The sequence below is a fragment of the Vidua chalybeata genome, chromosome 17 (assembly GCF_026979565.1).
Source record: "Vidua chalybeata isolate OUT-0048 chromosome 17, bVidCha1 merged haplotype, whole genome shotgun sequence".
In the NCBI taxonomy this organism is placed as follows: Eukaryota; Metazoa; Chordata; class Aves; order Passeriformes; family Viduidae; genus Vidua; species Vidua chalybeata.
Genome location: NC_071546.1, coordinates 10,074,725 through 10,097,016, shown reverse-complemented (window position 1 = coordinate 10,097,016; position 22,292 = coordinate 10,074,725). Strand labels below are relative to the sequence as shown.

The window sequence follows — 22,292 nt, the reverse complement described above, 5'->3', positions numbered from 1 at the left end:
ATGAAACATTTGGTTACAAACCATGTACCAAAACAGGTTTTATTTCACAGCATCTTAATTTCACAGAAGAAAAAACAAACGAACAAAAAAAAAAAAAAAACCAACCAAAAAAAAACCCAAAAAAAAAAAAAAAAAAAAAAAAAAAAAAAAAAAAAAAACAACAACAAAAAAAAACCCAAAACAGGCTACAACTCAGACTTTTAAATAATGGAATATGACAAAACTAGAAGAGTTTTTGTTTACAGGAAAATGTACAGGCTCTTCTCAAGAGAGTTCTCCGTGCTGAGCCACACCAGCAGCACCTTCAACAAAGCACCAGACCCCACCTCGGTGTAAACCTGTTTCTCTTCAGAGCAAGAGGAGTTAGGCTGTGCAAACGTGGACCGGCAGGTCTGGCTCTGGGTCCCGCGCTGAGTTTGCGAACAGACACGGTACTGATAGTCCTTTGCCACATGGTGGCAGCTTTTAGGTGAAAGCGGAGAGATTCCCGGACAGGACTGCGAGCTGCGAACGCGGCGGGCAGAGCGGGGAGGTGGGGGAGGATCCCTGCACAAGGGCCGGCTGTTCTGCACACACACGAGGCAGCCCTTGCACAAGCCCCAGGCTCTGCGCAGCATCACCCCAAGCTCTGCCCTGCGTCATCCTTGGCTTCCCAACCCGAGTGTGTGCCCGAGCCAAGGTCTAGAATCACTGTTAGACAACATTCAGCTTTCTGTAATTTAATGCTCCTTTTACCCCAGTTTGTTCTCCTGGAAGAAAACAAAAGCTTGCCGGTTTTTTGACGTAAACCCACAGATTGTGGGAGTGTAATTACAGCCCAAATGGCCACTTGAACTAGACAAACTTCCACTGAATACAGACTGCAAAGTGTTGCAAACCAAAGTGCGTTTTGTTCCCTTAGATGGTGAGAAAAGAAAGTTAATTTTGTTACAGAAAACTCTTTATACACTAAATAAAGACGTTCCCAGAGAAAGACACGTTCAGATTTCATTCATACTAATCAAGCTGTCCTGTGAGAAATTTCTTTGCTCTGTTGTACCTCTGTCCCCTCCACAATGCCGCCTCAGCTGTCTGCACCACTGTTTGCTAATTTGTAGGCTCATTACACACTAGATGTTTAGTACACCACTATTTCTGCATGCAAGGGCAGATATATTCAGTAGAAAGTTTAACTAGTAGGCATTTTTTTAAAAACCTTTTGGAAGATATCTGGCAAGCTTATTGTCTAAGCTATTAGCTACATTTCACTTCTGGAGACTGGAAAGTCCTTCTGTGTCAGAGAAATCACAAGCATAATAGATTTTACACAAATAATTTGAAGCTACATACAGCTGAACACAGTTACAAAAGGTTTGATAGTCACTGTAATTATTATATATGAAAAACACACTTTGAGCCCCACTCAGAGAGGAAGGGGCTCCAGTAAAGTTTGCTGCAATTCTAATGAAGCCAAATTAGCTTCAGACAAAACACAGCTGAAGAGCAAAGATTCAGCTTTGGTTTTGGCTACAACCAATATTTAATACAAGGAACAGGAATTTACATTACTTACATATTGGAAAGCAAGTCCCTGACCTCAGCATCAGCTCTGGCAGTTTATGAGTCAAACTTAAATTACAACTTTCTCAGTTGGAATAACCAAGTATCAGTTTTGTTCCTTGCAAAAGGACCCAGTAACTTTTATCATAATATTGCTTCAGAAAATAAACCCAAGAGCCAATACCACAGAAGGTTCCACATATAATAAACAATTCATTCCCAACCTGGATACTGTAAAAATAAAGGAAGGAATAAGCCAAGGGGCAGAGAAGTTACTTGAGCTCTGTGTACGCACTAGAGAGCTGCTGGGCACCAGCCAGTAGTGGCTGCTCAGATGTGCAAGAAATGCCAGTTTTATGAGGACCATCACAGTGATGCAACGCTTGGAAGAACAGAGAGTAAAAAAAGTAGCATTTTAAATACCGAGCATGCTTTGTTTCATTGGCCTCGGTTGGCAGCAGTAACTCTACCGGCTTCATATTTGCTCAGATAAGACCATCTACAATACAGTCAATCTTAAAAAAAGGTGCTTATTTCAGGCTACAGAATAGAGAAACAAATAAAACCCCTAAATTATACGTTTGACAGCAAATTGCTCTTAGTCAAGTGCTCATCTTCCACTCAAGAGTGAATTAGGACGGCAATCACTTCCCAACTACCTCACTCAACGTGTGGTACTTCATGACAGGTTTTCAAACCCTTTTCCTTCTAAAGTAAAATGTATATTTTTAAGTTATTTATAGTAAATAAATTGAAATGGAGTAATTTCAATCTCGCTACTTATAGATCACAGAATAGATGCCCTGTATATTATTAGTGCAGATATACTGGAATTGTTTTCCTTGTATGCAAGGCCAATGCAGGTAAAGAATAAATGGCTATACAAATTCAGGATTCCCCACTAAATAACAGAACTAACTTAAAAAGCACTGGTACCAGACCAGCCAGTTTTAGGCACATCTTTAAAAAAATAAAGTATGCATTTCATTAATGTAAAAATGTGAGAAGGTTCTTAGAAACATCTGAACTTTATGGTGCACTGGAATGGAAGTAATGTTCCTTCAGTTTCAAGGAATACAATAAAGGCTTAAAACAAAACAAAAGAAAAAGAACCAATACCATAGTATTCTTCATGGGGAAGAACAGTTTTAGTAAAACCAGGAAGATAAATAAGGAATAATAAGCAGCCATGACAGCTGACTGGTGAATATTTGTGCTTTAAATGTCCAAAAGAAAACAAAAGTTCAATAACTCTTCTCGTACCATCCCCTAGATTTGGCATCTGTGTCCACAGACCTCGACAGTTCCCAACACCCTGCAGCCTTCCCAAGGAGCTGGAGCCAGTGGCACCTCCACCAGCAGCATCCCGGGGTGGGGCCCCAGCACGGCTGGATGCCGGCTGGGACGGAGCTTTGGCTAAGACTGTTGTGTGAGCCGTCTGTAATGAGGTAAAACTTGGTTTTCAGGGAGATACAGAGCCAGTTCCAAAGCTACGAGCACGGTGAATTCGAAACCGATGAGATCCCTTCTGTTGAATCTGAATCTCTCTTCTAGTTTCTATCACAGTGGTAACAAAACAAAACAAAGGAGGGGAGAAAGAATCAGTTAATCCAGGTGATTTCAAGGCATTGTTAGATTAAGTCAGTGATGCACGGCCTGAGCTGTATTTTCAGAATCAAGACCAGCTTATCAGCTCAGCTGTGACACCCACACAACAGTTCCTGCTTCTCTGGCAAACATATGCAAGTGCAAAAATAACTTTACTGGAGGATCAGTGAGACACCAGCCTGCACCAGGCAGATAGTTCTAATGAATTAAAAAACAAACCAAGGAGGAGCCCTAACAAGACATAAAACTGGCTGAAAGAGCTGGTCTTCCACTGAAAACCTTGCATTTAATCTTTGCCTATGAGCTAGGGAGGAGGCTCTGACAGCAGATGGAACAAGGCTCATAGCACTTACATCTATTAGGTGTTTCACTTCATGTTTCCTGAGGTCACTGCTGATCTTGGCTGCGAGCAGAACACAAGCACCAGCGCACAGTTTGCGGTTCTGTTTGTTGAGTTTGCCTTGCAGGACGAGCTTCTCAAAGTAAACGTAGGCCATGGAGACAGTCACTGGCTCCAGACTGCACTCCTCACTCAGGTTTCTCATCTCTCTCTTTAAACTGGGAATAGGAGAAAAGACACCCCCCCGGGCATGACAGATTTTATTAAACACTGTAGAAATACTGCAGCACAGCAACTCAGAGGAGCATATGGGTAAGACTCCTATTTGGAAAACCATGACAAGTATTATCCTAGAGTGGAAAAGCCCAGCTGGCAGCAAGCTGGTGCTGATGCACAAACTGATTTCACCTGGCTGACAACATCCACTGTGGTAGAACAATTCCTCATCTGCCCATAAACACCAGAGCTTAGCTGCCTCACTGACACACAGGCTATTGCTGTAGGATTTCTTCTGGGCTCCCAAACTGGTTTGTGATTCATATCCTAAGAGTGAACCACTCTGACCTACAGAAAACCACAGCAGAGCCCAGCAGACAGCAGCTGCTGCACAGAGACCTGTCTAGTAGACACCTTGTGTAAGAGCCAGGTGTGAGAGGAAGGCAGCCTGCTTTCCACACTTCCCTCACAGCCAGCCCTTCACCTCAGCATTTAGCAGGCTTGGAGGTGGATGGTTCCTCTCAGGGCTGCCATCCACACTGTAGCTGCATGATCTCTGCAGGAACACACTGCTCTGAACTGCTGCAAAGCAGAGCATGCAGGACTCAGGCAGAACAAGCTGCCCCAGCAAACCTTCCCCTGGAGCTGAGCTACACCTGACCCTGGTGACTCAGCAGAATTGTGTTTAAGCTGGCTATTTCAACAGGCTCTGATTGCATTAATCTCCCTGTAACACCAGCAAGATTACAGGTCTCTGAAGGTGCAACAGTGCATCTTGCTGAGGAGCAACCAGATGCATTTACTCAAGGACCAGAAATTCTGTGTGGCCTCCACAAAAAGCTTTTCTTTACCAAGTCTTCCCAGATCTAACACTCTTTATCCTCTATCCTTTGTCTGTGGTCGTCAGTGAGTCTGGTAATTGAAAGGCAAAAATAGCCAGAGGGCCCAGAAAGCCAATCCAGTTGGAGTGGGATTGCACTGCAGCCAAGCAATCAAGTTACAAGTGTTTGCTTCAAAGCTAATGCTACTCCACTGTTAATTGGCTCCTAGTGTTAGTACACCACAGTTGGTGAAACAAAACCCTTGAGGTGGAACTTTGAAAACCAACTGTTACCCTTTCTGAGCATCCTCAAGATTCCAATACAGGGCTGTCATCCTACAGTCAGCTCAACTGACAACAGGAGATCAGTGTTTAATCATATATGCTATTAATAGATTTAGTATTTGCTGCATACAAGTGCAGCCTCAGACAGTGTGGATGGTGTTCTTGTTATTCAAGGCTTATTTCTTACCTCCTAATTTTGCTCAGTGTCAACTTGATATGAGGAAACTTCTCTCTAAAGGTTTCATTCATATCCTTTTTAAGGTCAGAGGGTTTCACATACTCTATGACTGTAGTCTGAAATGCAAGAAGCAAAATTTATCATTTGTCTTGTGACCAGGACTGACAGCCAAACAACTCATCCAAAAACACAGATGCAAAGGCAAACTTGAGTTTTATTATTCATAATTTAACATTTCTGAAATGTCCCAAAGTTGAATCCCAACTATAAACAAAGTCTTTAAAAAACAGTAAGCAAATGGTTATAAGAAATAAATGACAACATGAGGACAGGTACCAGGTTGGCCTTTGACAAGCTCACTGTACAAACTCAAACTGTTTGTATTTTTCAAATACAAACAAACTGGTTGTATTTTTCCTAATCAATTATCAGAAAAAAACGCTTTTTCTTCCTAGAGGAATTTTTCTTCCTCAAAAAAACTCTTTATAGGAGGATCTGTCAGGGAGTCTCTCCCCTCTCAGGTACACCAGTCACTCACCATGTAAGAGGCAAAGATGAGAACACGTTTATGTTTTCCACAGGGCCACTGAGGATCATCCAGAAGATTTGGATCATACTCTGCAGCTTCTCCAGCTTCACTTCCTGAGGGAATGAGGAAAGCACATTGGGTCACCAGAAAAAGAGCTTTAAATTCCCTGTTTCCTTAAGAAAGTTTTCAAATAGCAAATGTTAAGTATTGGCAGATCTCACAGTACAGGCAAATTGCAGCTAAAGGCACATGCTTGCATTTCATAAATGCACCAGTCACAAATTAGAACAATTAAATAAACCACACAAACTCTTTTTCCACCACACACACACCATGCCTGACACACCATTTTAGATTTAATGCAAACTGAGTTTGCCTTTACAAATATACCCAGAAAACAACTGCCCAGGACTGAATTCTTTTGTCTGTAGTCTAACAGACAGCAGAGTTGTTGTCAGGTTTGCTCTTTTACACAAGAGAAGGGATTCTTGCCACAAACTCTGGCTTATGTATTGTTACTGTGCTAGAAAGCAAGGAGAACCACCTGGACCCACGTACACCAGATGTTTCTTGGTGAGTAATATAAAACTTTACATTCCCAAGGAAAAGTTTTGTGCCTCTTGAATGGCACAAACAGAACTAGGCCAGATATATGGGGGATGTAAGGAGTTTGTGGAAGCCTCAGTCCTAAGGCTCATCGTTTGCACTGCACTAACGAGCTGCAGCACCTCCCTCCCAACAGCACACTGACCACTTGCAGTTGTCTCAGACAAATCTCTGCCTTTTCTGCTGTGTGCACCAGTGATGACAGAGCTGGCTCTGTCCTTACCAATGTCTGTCCCTGCTGGTATGGTTTTTGCTGTCACAGGTTTGTATCTTGATCCAGGAAGACTCCGGGGAGCACTGGCTCGACAGGGGGGAACAGCACCGTAGGCGTCGGCTTTGCGAACAACCAGAGCGTTGGTCGGGTACAAGAATTTTGCATAGGACACAACCTGAAAGAACAGAAAGTTCTAGTGGTTATGGGGGGAAATTTACTGAAAGGCTTATTTCCAGATATCAAGGATTTTCCAAACAGAGTCCCCTAGAGTCTGGATTTGGGAGTGGGGAGCTTGGAACTGTGAGACGGGAGGAAGGGAAAGGCTGGATGAGCTATGCCTTATTTCCACAACTTTAAAATGAAGAGTTGTACAAGATTTGGTGGGATGGCAAAGAAAAGGTGAGAATCACAAGTAAAATTCTGGCTTTATAAATTTAACTAAAGCAGTATGGATTTCATCTATATTTCTATCAAAACTTCACTCACATGCTGCCTCAGATAGCAAAGTCAACTCAATTCTCCAGAAACAGAGGCAGAAGATCACAAGCTTCAGCAGCCTCCTCAGAAGTAGCATTATCACAAGCCACAATTTCAAACTATGGGTCTAAAACTTCCACTGCTCTGAAAAGCCACAGCTCTAACAGAATGGACAGCAAAGCCCTGCATAAATTGACTTGTCCCAGCATGAAATGGCCCGGGGTGAAAAAGTAAATGTCCTTACCTTGCCATCAGCACCCAGCTCTACTCCTTCCAGTCCAAGCACCATCTCAGTAGATACTGAAACTCCCCCAGAAGGATGTCGCTGTTTCTGTCCTTCCATTTTCAGATCACTAAATGCAGGTAAGAAAGAGCACTATCACAAAATGCAAGCCCAGCTTCCCATGGTAAACACCAACCAACACCACCAGGTCAGAGTTCTCCTGTGTGGAAATAAGCCAACCCCTCAATGCCACCTCTAGGATAGCATTACTCTTTTCAAAATGTGGAGATGTTCAATAACCAAAGAATCAGATTTCATTTCAGTTTAACACAAATCTACCAATCTACCTATTGAAGGTAAACTGTTTTAAATATGATCTTTCTGCACAAGACCACACCATTCCCAGCCCTCTAATGCTCAAACACGTAACAGCAAAGTTGATTTACATTACTTGTTTCCCAGGATTAGAAACCTGCCTTTCAAGTGCAAATTTGCAACCCCTGTGCACACAAGCTCAAGTTCAGAATGAAGCTGCAGATCTCTCTGTCAGCGATGGCACCACGTGGTTTTGTCACCAATATTCCAATACAAAATCCAGTTTTCAAGTGAAGAACTGCCTTGCCAGCTTGCAAGCAGAACAGCACAGTGCTCAGAACTGCTCTGAAATAGCTCCAGTGACCTTGCTGCCTTTCTATTATGTGGGAGAATATTTTCCCATCAACTATTTTTATGGCATGTATTTGCATACAATACAATTCCCACCACTAAGCATCCGTTTCCTTTGTCCATAAGTTAGGGACAGGACAGAAGTGACAACACAATTGTTTTGCCAGAACAGAATTAGTGTTTTGTATGGTATATTTGTAGATAACAGACCTTCACAGAATGGACTTAAACTTCACAAGGTACTGAAGAAAGACCCAGGGAAATCCAGTTTGCAGGTTTTGTTTCTCATAAATGATCATATTGACAGTTGTAAACAAAAATGTAGTCCAAACACTAAAAGCAGTGTGAATCAGTCCAAACTGTTTCTGCTTTTCTTAGGTTGCAAATAGTGACATTCACAGCTTAAAGCTGAGAAACAGAAGGGCATCTTTAACTTATTTAGGTGTAAATTCACTATAAAACCTTGAGAATTTCCACTGAAGGCAACAGCACCCTTCCCTGAAACTCCCTGTTGCTTTTTTGTTGACACCACTGTTTGTGGCTCTAAAGACAGTTGATTTCTGACCACTTTAGGAGTATAGAAAACCTACACAGCAGCCAATCACATTATCTGTTCAAAGCTGATTTCAGAGATTTCACAGGGCTGGAGTGCTTTAAAATGTGAATAAACACTGGAAGAAAAGTCTGCTTTTTCCAGTATTTTTCTCTTGGAGTTTGAATGAACACCTTGACACTGTGGCAGTGTCTGGTTTTGCTGCTCTGACAGCAAGCTCTTGTCCTTACACATGAATGGCAGGTTAAATAGGCTCGCTTGCTTCAGAACAGGAGACCTACACCAAGCACACTCATTTCAGGAGATCTTTTGAAACAACAGAGCAGACATTTCACAGAGCAGCTGAAGAGACTCACCTGATCCTCAACCCCTCCCCGTAAGGTAGGATAGAAAACGCCACGCACAGTGTTCGTTTAGCACAGATTAACACTATCCTGCAGGCAGATGGGGAAAGATCAGGATATGAATTAAGATCCAGAAGTTACAAAGCAGACTTATGGGATATTAATACAAGGCTCTTCTTATCTTGCTCTGCAAGTCATAGATACTGCCATGGATTTAAGATTTTCAGAAAGCAGCAGAAGAGCAGAGGTTTAACACTGACTCTACAGGTCCTTGGGGCTCTCTATCAAACCTCAGAGTTTAGGACCTGCCATCACCTTGGGAGCTCCTCAAAGGAGATCCCAATCAAATATATTTCTCTATTTATGTGATTTTTACATAAACCTTGTGAAAAGATGTGGATAATATTCTACATTTAGATGAAACCTCACACTTCTATTAATAATAAACATAAATGCAGCCTCCCTTTCTCTTCTGCTCAGCAACCATGAGCCTAGAATTTGGCTAAACCGAGCCATTCTCCTTAATGGCTTCTCCATTTCTTCTCCATTCTCAGCTCTGACCTCTCTGTGTGCCAGAGATAAGGAAACTGAGAGAAATAAGAAAAGTGAGAGAAGAAAAGAGAGAATGATTTAACCTCCTCAGAGTAGGATGGCAGAATCATCAGTGTATTATAGCAAATGTAGCAGATATGAGCACCTACCACCTTTGAAAGAAGTCTGGATAAAGCTAACAAGGCCCCAGGGGCATCCTCTAATTCTCACTGATATTAAATGTCTTACTGCATGGAACTGGAGGCTGCTTCCTACTGCACACAACTACAGGGGGAACCTCGATCTCCACATGTTACCTGCTGTTCTTGGTGTCATACTGCCTCATGTTCTTGATGAAGTGCATCTTCTTCAAACTTTTGTGTCTTGGAGACCCAGATATATGCTTGGTTCTGCAATGACAAAAAGAAAAACAAAAAAGCCACATCTGTTAAGTGTTCTGAGAAAAATTCATGCCAGTTGTATGATCAGATGGCAGCACTAGCATGCAGGACCTCAGATATTGGCGTGGAAGAGGGTGGAGGGAAGAGAGGACTGCATGCAACGAGCTGAGGTTAATGCTGCTTTTGAAAAAAAGTACCTTCGTACACTGGCATATTCCACTATGTCTTCTAAAAAGTCTAGAGAGCAGCGCTGGGAGATAAAACGCCTTCTGCAAAATGTACAACACCACGAAGAGTGAACAGCATTAGTTCATGGCCTCCGAGTTGATGAACTGCAACAGATCTATGAGCTCTTAGGATGCATGGCAGGTTTTCTGGATTTTTGTTTTGTTTCAAGAGTGCTTAACTAAGAGTCTAAAATTCCTTAAAAGGCCAAGAACTTGTCTCCCCCTCTAGGACCCCTGAAATACATATTTCTACCAACTTCATCAACAAGACCATTCATTATCTGCCACACAGAAGAACGCCTACCTGTAAGTTAAACACCTAAAAAGCTTCCAAATATTCATTTCAAATCTGACAAGAATGTCACAAAAAGATCCCCCCCATCAAGGCAGGGGAATAAATAATTTTATACCAATTTAAGTTCAGATACAGGTACATCTGTATGATGACCAAACATCTGTGTGCATTCTCCATTCAGAACAGCTGTCTCCAGCTCCAGGAGTCAGCAGACTGAGAGTCTGTGACTGCAGCTCAATAAACTGACAGATCTCTCTGAGAAACAATAGAGAGGGTTATTAGAGGAAGCCAAAGTACTTGGCATCCATGTGAAGTCCCAGAATGGAAGATGCAAGAATAATAGTAGTGCTCACGTGAGTTAGTGTAACATTAATAGGATATTACGTTCAAGCAAAAAGAAAAAATAGACTTTGCCAAAGTAAGATGCACTATTATTGTCCAAGTCAGGTCTTTCTTTGTTGATAGAGATTTACAAATGAATTGTGCAACTTTGACTGCAATTTCCATAGGAACAATGCACTCCACCAGCAAAAAGCTGACACTACAACTATCGAAGTGCATATTTTCTGCTTTTGTTTGCGCATGCATTATGCTACACTTTTAGCACAAGCCATGTGTGTTCAAGACCAAGGTTTTCTTCCCAAGTGAGACAGGAACTCAACCAACAGGCAGTGCTGCCATGGAAGTCAATGTAGAAGCAGCACACGAGACAAAAGTTGCAGGATTCTGGTTTGACAATACCAGCTAATGGCAAAAAAAAAATTAAAATAAAACCTCAAGCTGCAGCAGAGCAGACTCTCAGCTGCACTGTTTAGGTACTCTTAAAAGGAAGTAAAGCTCAGAACTCAAACAGGTAGGAGGATGAAGAATTAGTGTCCCTTTCTGCAAACACAAGGGTGGCAAGCACTCCCACAGGACTAACACTATCAGTATTGCTAGAGACTGCCTCCTACAAATCCACAGCCATTAAGGTGCAAGTGGAGAACATTCCTGGCACAGCTTCAACACCCTCCACCAGCACTTCAGTTTTAAAATTATTACTGGTTCGCTGCTTTTCAGCAAGAATGGCACAGGAATGTTTAACACTTTCACATTTACATGGCTCTCCAGTCTAATCTGGCATCTAACATTCAATAAAAAACCCTTCATGAAATGAGGAAGTAACTGCAAACCTCCTGGCTCTAATGCAATTGGTAACATCCACAATCTTCCTTCCGCCCCTCCCGGGGGAGACCTGGCTGGATGGAGACAGAAGGACGCCGTGTATGGCAAGCACAGGGAAAACACAGCTAATGCCAGTGGGCACTGGTACAAAGAAAAGCACACAGTTCTGTAAAAAGATGCTTGGTGTGAGTAACAGGATTGATTGGGAGAGCCATGGCTACACCTCACTCCTAACTCCATGGTGGAGACTCAGCCAGGGTGCTACACCTTCTGAACACCCCCTTGCTTTCTCAGGAACAGGGACAAGAGTGCCCAACACCTGAACCGAGAGCAGATCTGGAAGTAAAACCCTGCTGCAGTGAAGGGAAGATCCCACCCCTTGACTCAGAACCACAATGACTCATCCCCACTCTGCCAACAGGAAACTTCATTTTTAGCTACACTTGTAAATAATTTCTGCCCTCAGCAAAGTTGTCACCTTGGAGGAATCCCTGACACTGAGCCAGACACTCTCCCTCAAATCCCAAAACAAAGTGTATGCAAAGAATTCTCACTAATCCAGAGTACCTGAGACAGTTTGTAGGCCCAACCCAGCACTTCACAGCAACACAGCACCTTCAACGCGATCTGAGAGAATCACTAGTGCAGAACTTGGAGAATGCACCAAAATTTGACACTTTTTGAGTATAATCTGCACACACACACGGAGTTTGAGTGCTCTTCTCATGCAGCCAACTCACACTTGCACAACAGGCTGCACTGGGTCACTCCAGTGACTGCTAACTTTGATGACAGAAAAATGTCAAGTCACCTATGCTGTGCTAAGCAGCTTCACCCAGGATAACGCTTCTTGCTATGGTCTATGGAATTCAAAAGGATTTTAAGTGGTTTACACAGTGTGTTTGTTGCTGAAAGCAACCTAATACTAAGAATACCAACATCTCTACATATGCTGAGTTGTGTTATGCAGCCTTACTCATGTGTGACCTTGCAATTTGCAATTGAAATACCTAATATTAAAATGCTCATGGGTTCCATGGAGCAGGCCGGAATTCCAACAGAAAATCCAAACATGCCTGTTTGCCAGCACCAGCCATTGCTGTGACAAGCTAGAGAGGGTTTGGGTGCTCGCATGTCCCTGACCAGGAGCTCATTTTTGGGTGCTTCCCAGCCTTTTATTTCAGCAGCCAATAACGCCAAGGCAGGACACTCCCAGACCATTAAAAACAGCAACTGTGTTTACAGAGCCAGAACCTGAGGGGACCCATCAAGAGCAAAAACACACAGAGCACATGCCCAGAGATAAGGGGCTATCAAGTTGAGGAATTTTGGATTACGCCTTGGCTCGTTATCTCCATGTGCACACACGGGCTCAAACAATCCAACACTGCTGCCAATTCCCTGACGAGCTGAACACACACTTAAAAAAGCCCACAAAAAACGCCTGTGTTCAGAAAAAAACCCAACAATTATCTTCAGAGCTACATTTTGACTCCTGCCCTGGAAAGCAGTAGCCAGCCCACATATTTATTCTTTCTGATGGATCTCCCACAGAGGAAATCCAATGTTTGAGTGCTTCCAGCTTCAGAGTTGTCCTCTTCTGGTCCTGCCAGGGTCCCACTGAAACTCTCTGCAGAGGCTGGACACTGGCTAAGCAGCAGTGGGATCCCCAGCCCCGAGGGTGACACAGCTCTTAGTGCTCCCAGCAGGACAGGAGACAGCTAAGAGCAATCTATGTATAGCAATGGTAATCCCTACATGTCCTGTCTTATGAATGGAAAGGAGAAAGCTTGTTAAGTCACAGCTCCAGATTAGAGAACACTGACCTTTCTGATGCCTTGCCAAGAGTTTTCTCCCTCCTGCCACCCGCACTGGGCTACCTGCAGACACCCAGGAGGACAAAAAGGGTAAAGCTTTGGGATATTGCTGCAGTTGGAAGTGTGCAAGTTCTTTAGCAGGTACTGAATGCAAGAGATGCTGGCCCTGTGCTGCCAGCTGTGGCTTCAGGCACAGACCAGCCATTTGGCCACTTGGAAGCTCCTCTCTGTTTTGCCCTTCTGGTTCCTGCATTTTTGCCACAGCAGGTGAACTGAGCAGCTGGCCTCCTGAAGGGCAAAACTGATAGCTTCTAAAAATCTCAGAGTTGTTCTCCTCGATCCTGATTAACCCCCATCCCTTTCAGGCACAGGGCTGCACTCAGCCCACCACACAGCCAGAGTTCAACCAACATTCAGATGTTTCCTGAGTTCATCTTATGCTGTGATCTCTTGTTCTCATCACCTCCAGGATCACCAAGCCTTGCAACAGGAGTGTTCAAGGATGCTGCCAGAGCTCCCCCTCCTCCAAGGGGCCCAGCAGTGTGGATTTGTTTCTATTGGAGCTGCATCCATGGCCCTGCAGATGCTGCATGCACAGACAGGCACACACCCCAGGCACTGGGCTAAAATTAGCAGCAGGGCTGATACCCTCTGTTGCTCTTTAGCCATCCGTACTGCCAATAGATGAGTGCAATGGGGGAGGTCAAGGATTTTTAATTACTGTGTAAAATGAAGGCCTAATAGAATTTGGTTTCCTATTTCTCACTTGAGTTTTATTTAATATGATGTCCCTTTCTAATGTCCTTTACAGGCCTCAGTATGATCACATTTGTCAAGAGGCTGAGTTATTAATATAACAAGGACAAAAAAAAAAATTTATTGGTTTTTGGAAGCACTAGCTTAAAAACAACTGTCAAAGGTAATTTGCACAACAAATCCAGATCCCAAATCCTGTTTACAACAGGAAGACATACCTGTCAGCTTTGTTTTTCCAAGACATATTTTAAAGATTAAGCCGTATTGTTTTCATTCCTTAAGGCAGGACAACAAACAGATATGAACTGTGCTTGGGCTTCACTAGGTAAAATACAGGCATTGGGGGATTAAGAAAGCTACTCCTTGTATTTAAGCTTACTTTTTAACAGCTGCCATTTCTTCTGCAGCCCAGGAGACATTCAGAGATTTCAGGCTTGCATCCCAGAGTGTGTGAGTGGGAGCATCCCTGTTCTGCTATCAGTGCCCTGTGCCTCACCACCCTCGGTGCTCACACTAATGAGTTTCCTGCTCAAAAGCAGATTGAGTACAGCTCACTGGTAGCAACAAGTTCTCAGTAATTAAAGCCAAAAGAAGCCCGAGACTGCATTTACACTGAATCACATCAAAACCATGTCTTTGGTAAAACAAATGACTTCACAAAGGATCTGTGTCATGAAAAGCCCAGCACCGAGCAGGCCATTTTCATGGGTGGATGGTTCCAGCTCAGATGCTTCTTGAGAGGCAGAGAAGAAAGACACTTTGCATCACCAAGAGTAAGTGTACAGCTCAGTGCTCCTTCTTCACAAAGTCAGCTCTCACCGTTTTATGGCACCACAAATGTGCATTTGGATTGCAGGCCCCATCCCAAGAGCTCTTTCTGACATTTAAGTACCAGCCTGCCAGAGAATAAATACAAGTCTCACAGCAGGGCTAGTTTAACTTATTCATCCAGTAATCTTCATTTTAAAGGGTAAACTGAAATCAACCACATGAGTATGAAAAATCCTTTTAGGCTACAGAGCAGGCCCCTCTGTGAGAGCCCAGGATGAAGGAGGAGGCCTAATTCCTTCAGCTTTGTGTTCCTACTCAAGGTTTGCTTGCAAAATTGAAAGGGCTCAAGGGGCTTTCCTGCTGGTCCCAAACAGCCAGGAGAAAATCCTGCACTCCTCCACCAGTAAAGCCACATGCAAGGGAAGAATGTGTCACACAGCCTGTGGAACAGATGAGAATGAACAGAAATGAAGTATAATTTGAATGAAAGTGGAGGCCGAGTAAGTGGGAAGCTCACTAAGCCTGGAGAGTTTTAAATACTAACAAGGAAAGAAATTAGATAATCTTCACAGCAGCTGCTACTTCATTGCTGATTCACAACCACATATGATTAAGACCTAATAGAGAATGAGCTTTATATTCATTGAGTTTCATAAATCACATTGGTTTGGTGCTCAGAGTGTTTAGACAATGCAAGGAGAAAAGAATGCCTTCCAGTAAGTATTGTGAAAGCCCAGCTGTTGCGACAGAACCACCAAACCAGATGTGAAGTTTGCTGTGCCCACGGCCCTCTCCTAAAGCTCACTCCTAAAAATCCCTGCTGCTTCTCACAAAGCAGACTAGATGTGCTGGCCAGAACACCACCAACATTTCTTCAAATTTCTCCCAGTTTCTGGAGGTGTGCATAGCTCACCAACCTGGCTGCCCCCTGTGCTTTGTGCTCTGCTTACTCAGCACTGAACTGCTGACCAAAACAGGCACGTGAAATGCAAAGTGTGTCCTTGATGACACTGTGGGCATTATGCTAGAAATATTCATGCACTTCACTGAGAGATGATGCTGTCATTTCATCATGTGCCTTGCTAAATAAAAGCCTTCAGCACAATAAACTCCTAAGCTGAAAAATAAAAGGAAGAAGAAAAAAAAAAAAAAAAAAAAAGCAAGCAAGAAGCTCTTAACTGGGAAGGAGAAAAGGAAAACTGATGACTGGAGGAAACCAAATCAAAGCAAGTTTAGAGAGGTCCCACAGTGTTTTTATGGGCACCTGCTTGTTCCCATTTCATTAGTCATCCCCTTCAATGCACAGTCAAGAGGCTGCAGCTTTACTAGGGCAAAATTTTATGCTTAAATTGCAGCAGCCACAACAGAGCAAGTGCAAATCTGTCCTTGCTGTTGAGCAACAGCCCTGACCAGCAGCAGTTCAGCCCATGCTGTGGGGACTCCAAAAGGAAGCAGCTACCCAGCTCTGAAGCAGGTCTGCACTTGGGTACCACCACCTGAGCAAGAGCTGGCACATGAGGAGCATTCCCTGGAGAAGAGCTCCAGGATCACAGCCTCAGCAGCGGGGTCAGCTGGCAGCAAGCTTTGAGTTTTAAGGGCTTGGTATGTCTTGTGAAACAGAGGGCCAGCTGAAAGCTCTTCCTTTAACACCTTTTCAGGGAATAGGTAAATTCCTACTACAGTAGGTTACAGTAATTCCTGGTGAATTGCAATTACAGTGGGTTAAATACACAACAGCTGTAAACCAAAGGTCAGGAGTTTGGAGCTCTGTCTGAGGAACTGGGTTGACTGAGTGGCTTTAGCTGAACACCCTCCATCTGCAGTCATCTGCTTTATCAACAATACCTTGTGCTCATTAAAGAGCCTAAATTTCAGTGTGCATTTTTAAAACTCCAACTACAGAGCCAGACACCTTCAGAACACCCTTCAAAAGAAGGCTCAAAAATATCTTCAAGCTCGCTCAGCCTGACAGCCTCACAGCTTTAACTGGCTGACAGATGGAAAACAGCAGAACACAATATTTAATATACTACTTATCTAATATATGATATATAACTAAATAATGACTTTTAATATACTATACTGCAACACTCCTACAGGACTTGCTCACTGGAGGTCTGAATGGGATTCCCAAAATTAAGTTATTCTGGTTTTTATATTTAATTTAGTAGCATTTTCATTCTTGGCTGTTGAGTCCTTGACTTGAAGCAAGACAACATCATTCTGACCACCCTCATCACCTCCTGAAGGAAGGAGCTTTGAGCTGGAATCCCAAAATCTGCAGCATCCCAAAACCCACTGCCAGGCCTCCTGTATCACTCTGAAAAGCTGCAGAACCCATCCACAGCTGCAAGTGCAGTTAATTGTGCACAGACTACTCCTGCCTGGAGAGCAAAGATACTTTAAAGCCTCTGGACTGTCTAAAAGAGGTTATTTGAAGAGGTCAAATAACCTTGGTGTTGGAAGTGTCTCGGATTGCCTGACCCAGACCCATTCACAGGAGTGCACAGGCTACAAGGACTTGGATGTTCTGATCTCCAAGTTTCCTGTTAGGCATACAATTTACTTCTTCTGCTTAATATACCTGGTTGGGAATGTCCACAGGCAGCTATAAAACACTTAATACTGGACACATGTAATTCACCTGCAGTCAAAAATATGAGAGAAATCTCCTGAAGCAACCTGGGGAGAAGACTGCTGCCTTAACATTCCAGCTGACTTTTAAATGAAGCTCAAGCTTAGAATATGCTCATTTTCAGCCTCGAGCAGCACATCCCAGTCTACTGTTCACCTCTGAAAGGTCAAAGCTTGCCATCTTTGACAGAGCTCGCTGCTTCCTGAAAAGCACCATTTGCCCAGCTTATTCCAAATTCAGTTCAAAATTTAAACTGAGACTTTTTATTTCATCCATCTCAACAATATCTGTTTATTAGCAGAGGGGTTTTTATAAAAATATTTATATTCCTTGAAGTGACAACATCAGCTAAGCTGACAGTAGGACAAAACAACATATTCACCACAGTAAGTATAAAATCCTGATGAAGCATTTCTGCTGTTCCACCCAGGGAACTAATCTGATCACACCTATGTCAGCAATCTGGCATCCAATTAACACTCAAAAGCAGAGTAGGTCCACAGTGTTGCTGTTATCAACTACTGTTTAAACTCCCACTCTCAAAATGACCTAAATTTGCTGATAAATCAGAAATGACTGAGCTATCACGAACACTCAGTTCAGCTCCCTGACCACTGAACTCCAAGGACATTAAAGCATCAGTCACAAATAATTTAGTCTCTGTGTTTATTCTTAGGCCCAGCAGAATGCAGCAAATTATGGCAAAACCAGCTGTTTTTTACATTACATTATAATGAAACCTCAGAAGCACAACAAGCATTGACATTCAGGGCTGTTGTTTCCATTTTTCATGCTTTCATAACCTGGCTATTTCCAGGGCTCTCTGCTATCTGTGTTTCCCCAGAAAGCTCTGCCAGTTTCAGACCCAGCTGCAGAAATTCATTAAAAATCTGTGAATGCCGATTTGTTCCCTGTTTGCTGCCTCCCTCCACTGCTTTCTGTGAGGTCGTTCTTTGAAAGAACAAAAGAACAGAGCAAGATGGAAAAGGAGAAGGGAAGAGGGATGGCAAGCAGATCAGGCAAGCTGGTATAACACAGCATTGTAATTTAAGTTCCTGTAAACAGAAGATTTCTTAGGAAAATGAAAGTGGAAGGTTAAAGTCATTCAGTTTAGAATGCTCAGCCAGCAGCACAATGAAACTGAGCATCCAGGTGTGAATGGTGCCTCCTCTGCCACATTGCCATCCTAAAGGGCCTGAGAGCTATGGAGGAACTCCAGATTACATCAGGGGAGCAGATCCCTCCTTCCCTGGGCTGTACTGCAGATCCTGCCTGTTACCAATAACCAACCCCCAACTCGAGCAGAGGTGCTGTCACACCCTGCCCTGAGCCACGCCGGCTGGTCTCATCAGCTTCTTGCAACCTCTCAATCAAGTCAAACAAGGTCAAGTTTTGTAATAAAACTCTGCCCAATGATGCTGTCAGTAGATAAGAGATCTCCATGGATCAGGGCAAGCCCCAGCACGACGAAATTCCCAGACATGGCACAAGGCTGGTGACTGAACGCAGGCAGAGTGAGTCTGGAGACCCTGCAGCCAGTGATCCTCCTGCATCGGAGGAAAATTCAAAGCAGTTCTTGACAGTGACTCAAAAAGGATTCTGAAGAGAACAGCTGCCTAAAGTGGATATCAAGGATGAAAAGTCCAGGGTGGCAGTGCAGATTCCACTTCCCCCTTCTCTCCACCAACTTCACTCGCCTGTACCTCTGCATGATGCAGCCAGTTAATGATCTAGAATAGCAACATTGCTGTATGGCAAAACAATTCTCAGATTCCCAAGTCCTAATAAAAGGAGATCCATCTTGTAATTGCTGACTTCGGAATCTTAGTTTGCAAACAGCTCACCCAACACAGAAGGGGATGGAGTAAAAGCACCAGCGTCCTGAAGGACATTCCTCCTGCAATTCCCGGAATCACTCCTCATGTAGTTACAACCAGAAGAGTTGTAACTCTTTGTTGTAACACTCTGCTCAGTGGGGATGGAGAGAGTATTCCGTCACAGACCAAAGCATGAAACTGTCCAGTGAAAAATAAAGCGGTTAAGTCACTCACCCTGTAAGTTGACAGTGAAATTGTCATTAGAGACAGATGGTCCATTTCACCCACTCTTGTGCCCAGTGTGACTGGGATGAGGTACAACCGGCTCTAACACATCTCCACAGGCAGCACAAAACTGTCCTCTTGTCAGAAGATGTGTGTGTCCATGTAAAGATGTGAATCTCCTGTCTGATGGTTTCAGCAGATGCCCTTTTTCTTTCAAGATGAAAACCAGATGAACACTCACTCTAAATCACCGTCAAAAGTAGTATGCAAACTGATCAATACAATATACCCTTCCAGCCAAATCTTCCAAGCAAAAAAATCATGGTTTATTTTGTCATTACTCAGACAGAAGCCTTTTGATTCCCTTGATTGCCTCTTGCATTTCTCTCTACCTTTTATTTCTGATTCATCATTCTTTCCAGCCAGATTGATTAGAATTACCCTAGTGGAACAGCTCAAACCTGATGCCAAAATAAGAGGCAGGAAGGACATCAAATGAGAAGATCCTAAGAATATTTTCTTAGTGTCCTATTGACTTGGCATGGGAAGGGGAAGGATCATCTCTCCAGAAGTCTGCACACACAGGCACAACGAAAGCCACATTCACAAAGGGAACTGTGCCTTGAAACTCTTGATGCAAAACTTGCCCTCAAGAGCTTTGCCTACAATATTGAAGCAATGAAATTAAATGACACAGCACCTCCTGTGCTGGCTTTTGTGGACCAGGAGTGCTAAATAGGAACTGTTCCACAGCAACACCATCACTCCAGGCTTTCTTGCTCAACTAGCGGCACACAACTGCACAATACAGGGCACCCAGCTGGCAGCCACAGCTTCAATGTCTCCACAAACAAGGAGGGAAAGGTCTGTTCCATGACAAGAAAAGCAATGAGTGGTAAATAACACTTCAAGAGGAAAACACCCCAGAAAGGACAACACATGAGGACCCCCCCACATTACTGACAAACAGTCAAAACTACTTCTCTTCAAATTCACCTGAACCCCCAAGCTGGGGATACACAGGACATCTCCACTGTGCGATGCATGCTGCAAGGGGATACCCATCAACTGCATTAGCAAACTCCAGAGCTTTGAAGCACTGACAACATCTCTATTTCAGCTCACTGACAAAGCTCTCGAAGCCACTGTAAAGACAACGGAGACTTAAAGCCTTTGATACCGCTGCCTATCTGCCGGCTCAGAGGGCCAGCTCATTTTACAGAGCTGTTTATGCAAGAAACGGCCTGAAAAGAGTTCTTTCAGAGCTCAAATGCCCAAGATCTGAGCAAGAGACTGCCTCCCAGTCGATTAGAAAAGCAACACTTTCAGCCTGATAGAAGTCCCTCGGAAATGCAATGGTAATCCTGCTCTGAAGGCCAGAGCATCCTCCCCCGAGGCTGACAAGTTCGCTGTGCACAAGCATTCATTAATACACAGTTGCAGAGACAAGCAGCACAAGAGCAGGAGAAGGCACGACACCAGCAGCGGAGGAAGCGTTCTGCCTAACAGTGACCCTGCCAGCTTCATCTGGAAACAGAGAAATGCAGAAACTGGGCTGGGGAAAAGCAGAAGGCAGGGTTCAGGGTACCGCAAACCTGCAAACAGAGCCGCAGAGAGAGATCCCCTGCGCAGATCCCCCTCATCCGCCGCTGCGCCGGCCGGGGCATCCTCCGCGTCCCCGGGCCCGAGCGGCGCTGCCGAGGCGGCGGCAGCGCGGGCCGGGCAGCGCTCCCCGGCCGGATCCCCGCGCACCTCCGGCCGGGCCGCCGGGGCAGGTGCTCCCTCCCGGGGCTACCGCGGGGCCGGCGCCGCCTCCCACGGCCGCTCTCCCCGGGGGCGCCCGTTTCCCATGCCCCGCTCTCCCCCCTCCCGGAGCCGCCGGCCGGCCGAGGGCCCTGGGAAAGTCCGGCTCTTCCCAGGCCCGCGGGGGGTCCCGGCGCTTCCCACGCCCCGCGGGGTCAGCGCGGCGGGGGCGGGGGCTGTGGGCTGGCCCGGCGAGCCCCGTCCCCTCACTCACCTCTGCCGCTGCGCCTCCAGCGCGAAGCCGCCGCCCGCCGCGCTCTGCGTGGGGCTCAGCAGCCCCGGGGCGCCCGGCTTGGGGGCCGCCAGCATCGCCGGCAGGGCGGGCGGCGCCGGGGGCGGCGGGCACAGCGGGCCGCCCAGCAGCAGCTGCGGCAGGAAGATGCCCCCGCGGGCGGGGTCCGCATCCCCCTTGGCTCCGGCGGCGGCGAGCGCCGGCACGCCGGGCAGGAGCAAGGCGGGAGGCGGCTGGCATACGGGCGGAGGGGGAAGCAGGCGCGGGGGGGCTCCGGCCGGCTCTGCCGCCGCCTCCTCCCCGTCGCCCGGGCCGGCGGGCAGCGGCGGCTTCTCGGCGGGCGGGCAGGGCGGCCGCCCGTCCAGGGAGATGTTGTTGAGGAAGAAGAGGGCGGCCTGCCGCCGCCGGGAGTCGCCCCGCTTGCGCGGCGGCGGCTGCTCGCGGGGCGGGCGGGGAGGCGGGGAGCCGCACGCCGCGGCCGCAGCCATTCTCCGAATGAGCCGCGGCCGCCCGGGCGGGGCGGCTGGAACGCAGCGCGGCCGGCGGCTCGCGCGCCCATTGGCTGCGTCGCGCCCGAATGCAAATGAGCCCGGCGGCGGCCCCGCGGCCATTGGCCGCCCGCGCGAGGCCCCGCCCCCGGCGCGCGGGGCCGCGCCGGGTCCTGGCGCCGCCGGCGGGGGCAGCGCCCGGAGCCCCGTGGGGACCGGGCGGCCCCGGAGCCTCCCCGGCCTCTCCCTTTCCTCCCTCGGCGACCTCCCTGCTGCAGCCACGAGCCCGCCGTGCCGCCATGCAAACCCCCGCATCCCCGCACGACCACCCACCGTGTCCCTTTGTGTTACTTTTTTAAAAAAACTTCTCCTCCCCTCGTGTCCCCACCCAAACCATCAGTAGCATTGGTGGCCGCCTGTTCCCAAGAGGTCCTGGCCTTCCTGGAGGCCATCGGCTAAACCCATCGCAGGCGTTGGAGCACGTCAAAGCGCTGCTGTAAAAGCGGACGAAGGTCGTTGATCCTCCTGCTCC

General features: G+C 45.9%; 1 protein-coding gene across 1 annotated transcript; it reads right to left on the bottom strand.

Annotated features, from left to right (window-relative positions):
• Positions 1–25: 25 nt before the first annotated feature.
• Positions 26–21,760, bottom strand: CABLES2 (Cdk5 and Abl enzyme substrate 2). Its single transcript, XM_053958280.1, has 9 exons — positions 21,255–21,760; positions 9,447–9,539; positions 8,611–8,688; positions 7,057–7,165; positions 6,345–6,510; positions 5,525–5,628; positions 4,996–5,102; positions 3,501–3,705; positions 26–3,096 (listed from the first exon to the last, which is right to left on the bottom strand). The coding sequence occupies exons 1-9, from the start codon at positions 21,758–21,760 to the stop codon at positions 2,956–2,958; spliced, it is 1,509 nt and encodes a 502-aa protein (XP_053814255.1). The 3' UTR covers positions 26–2,955.
• Between the last annotated feature and the right edge of the window lie 532 nt (positions 21,761–22,292).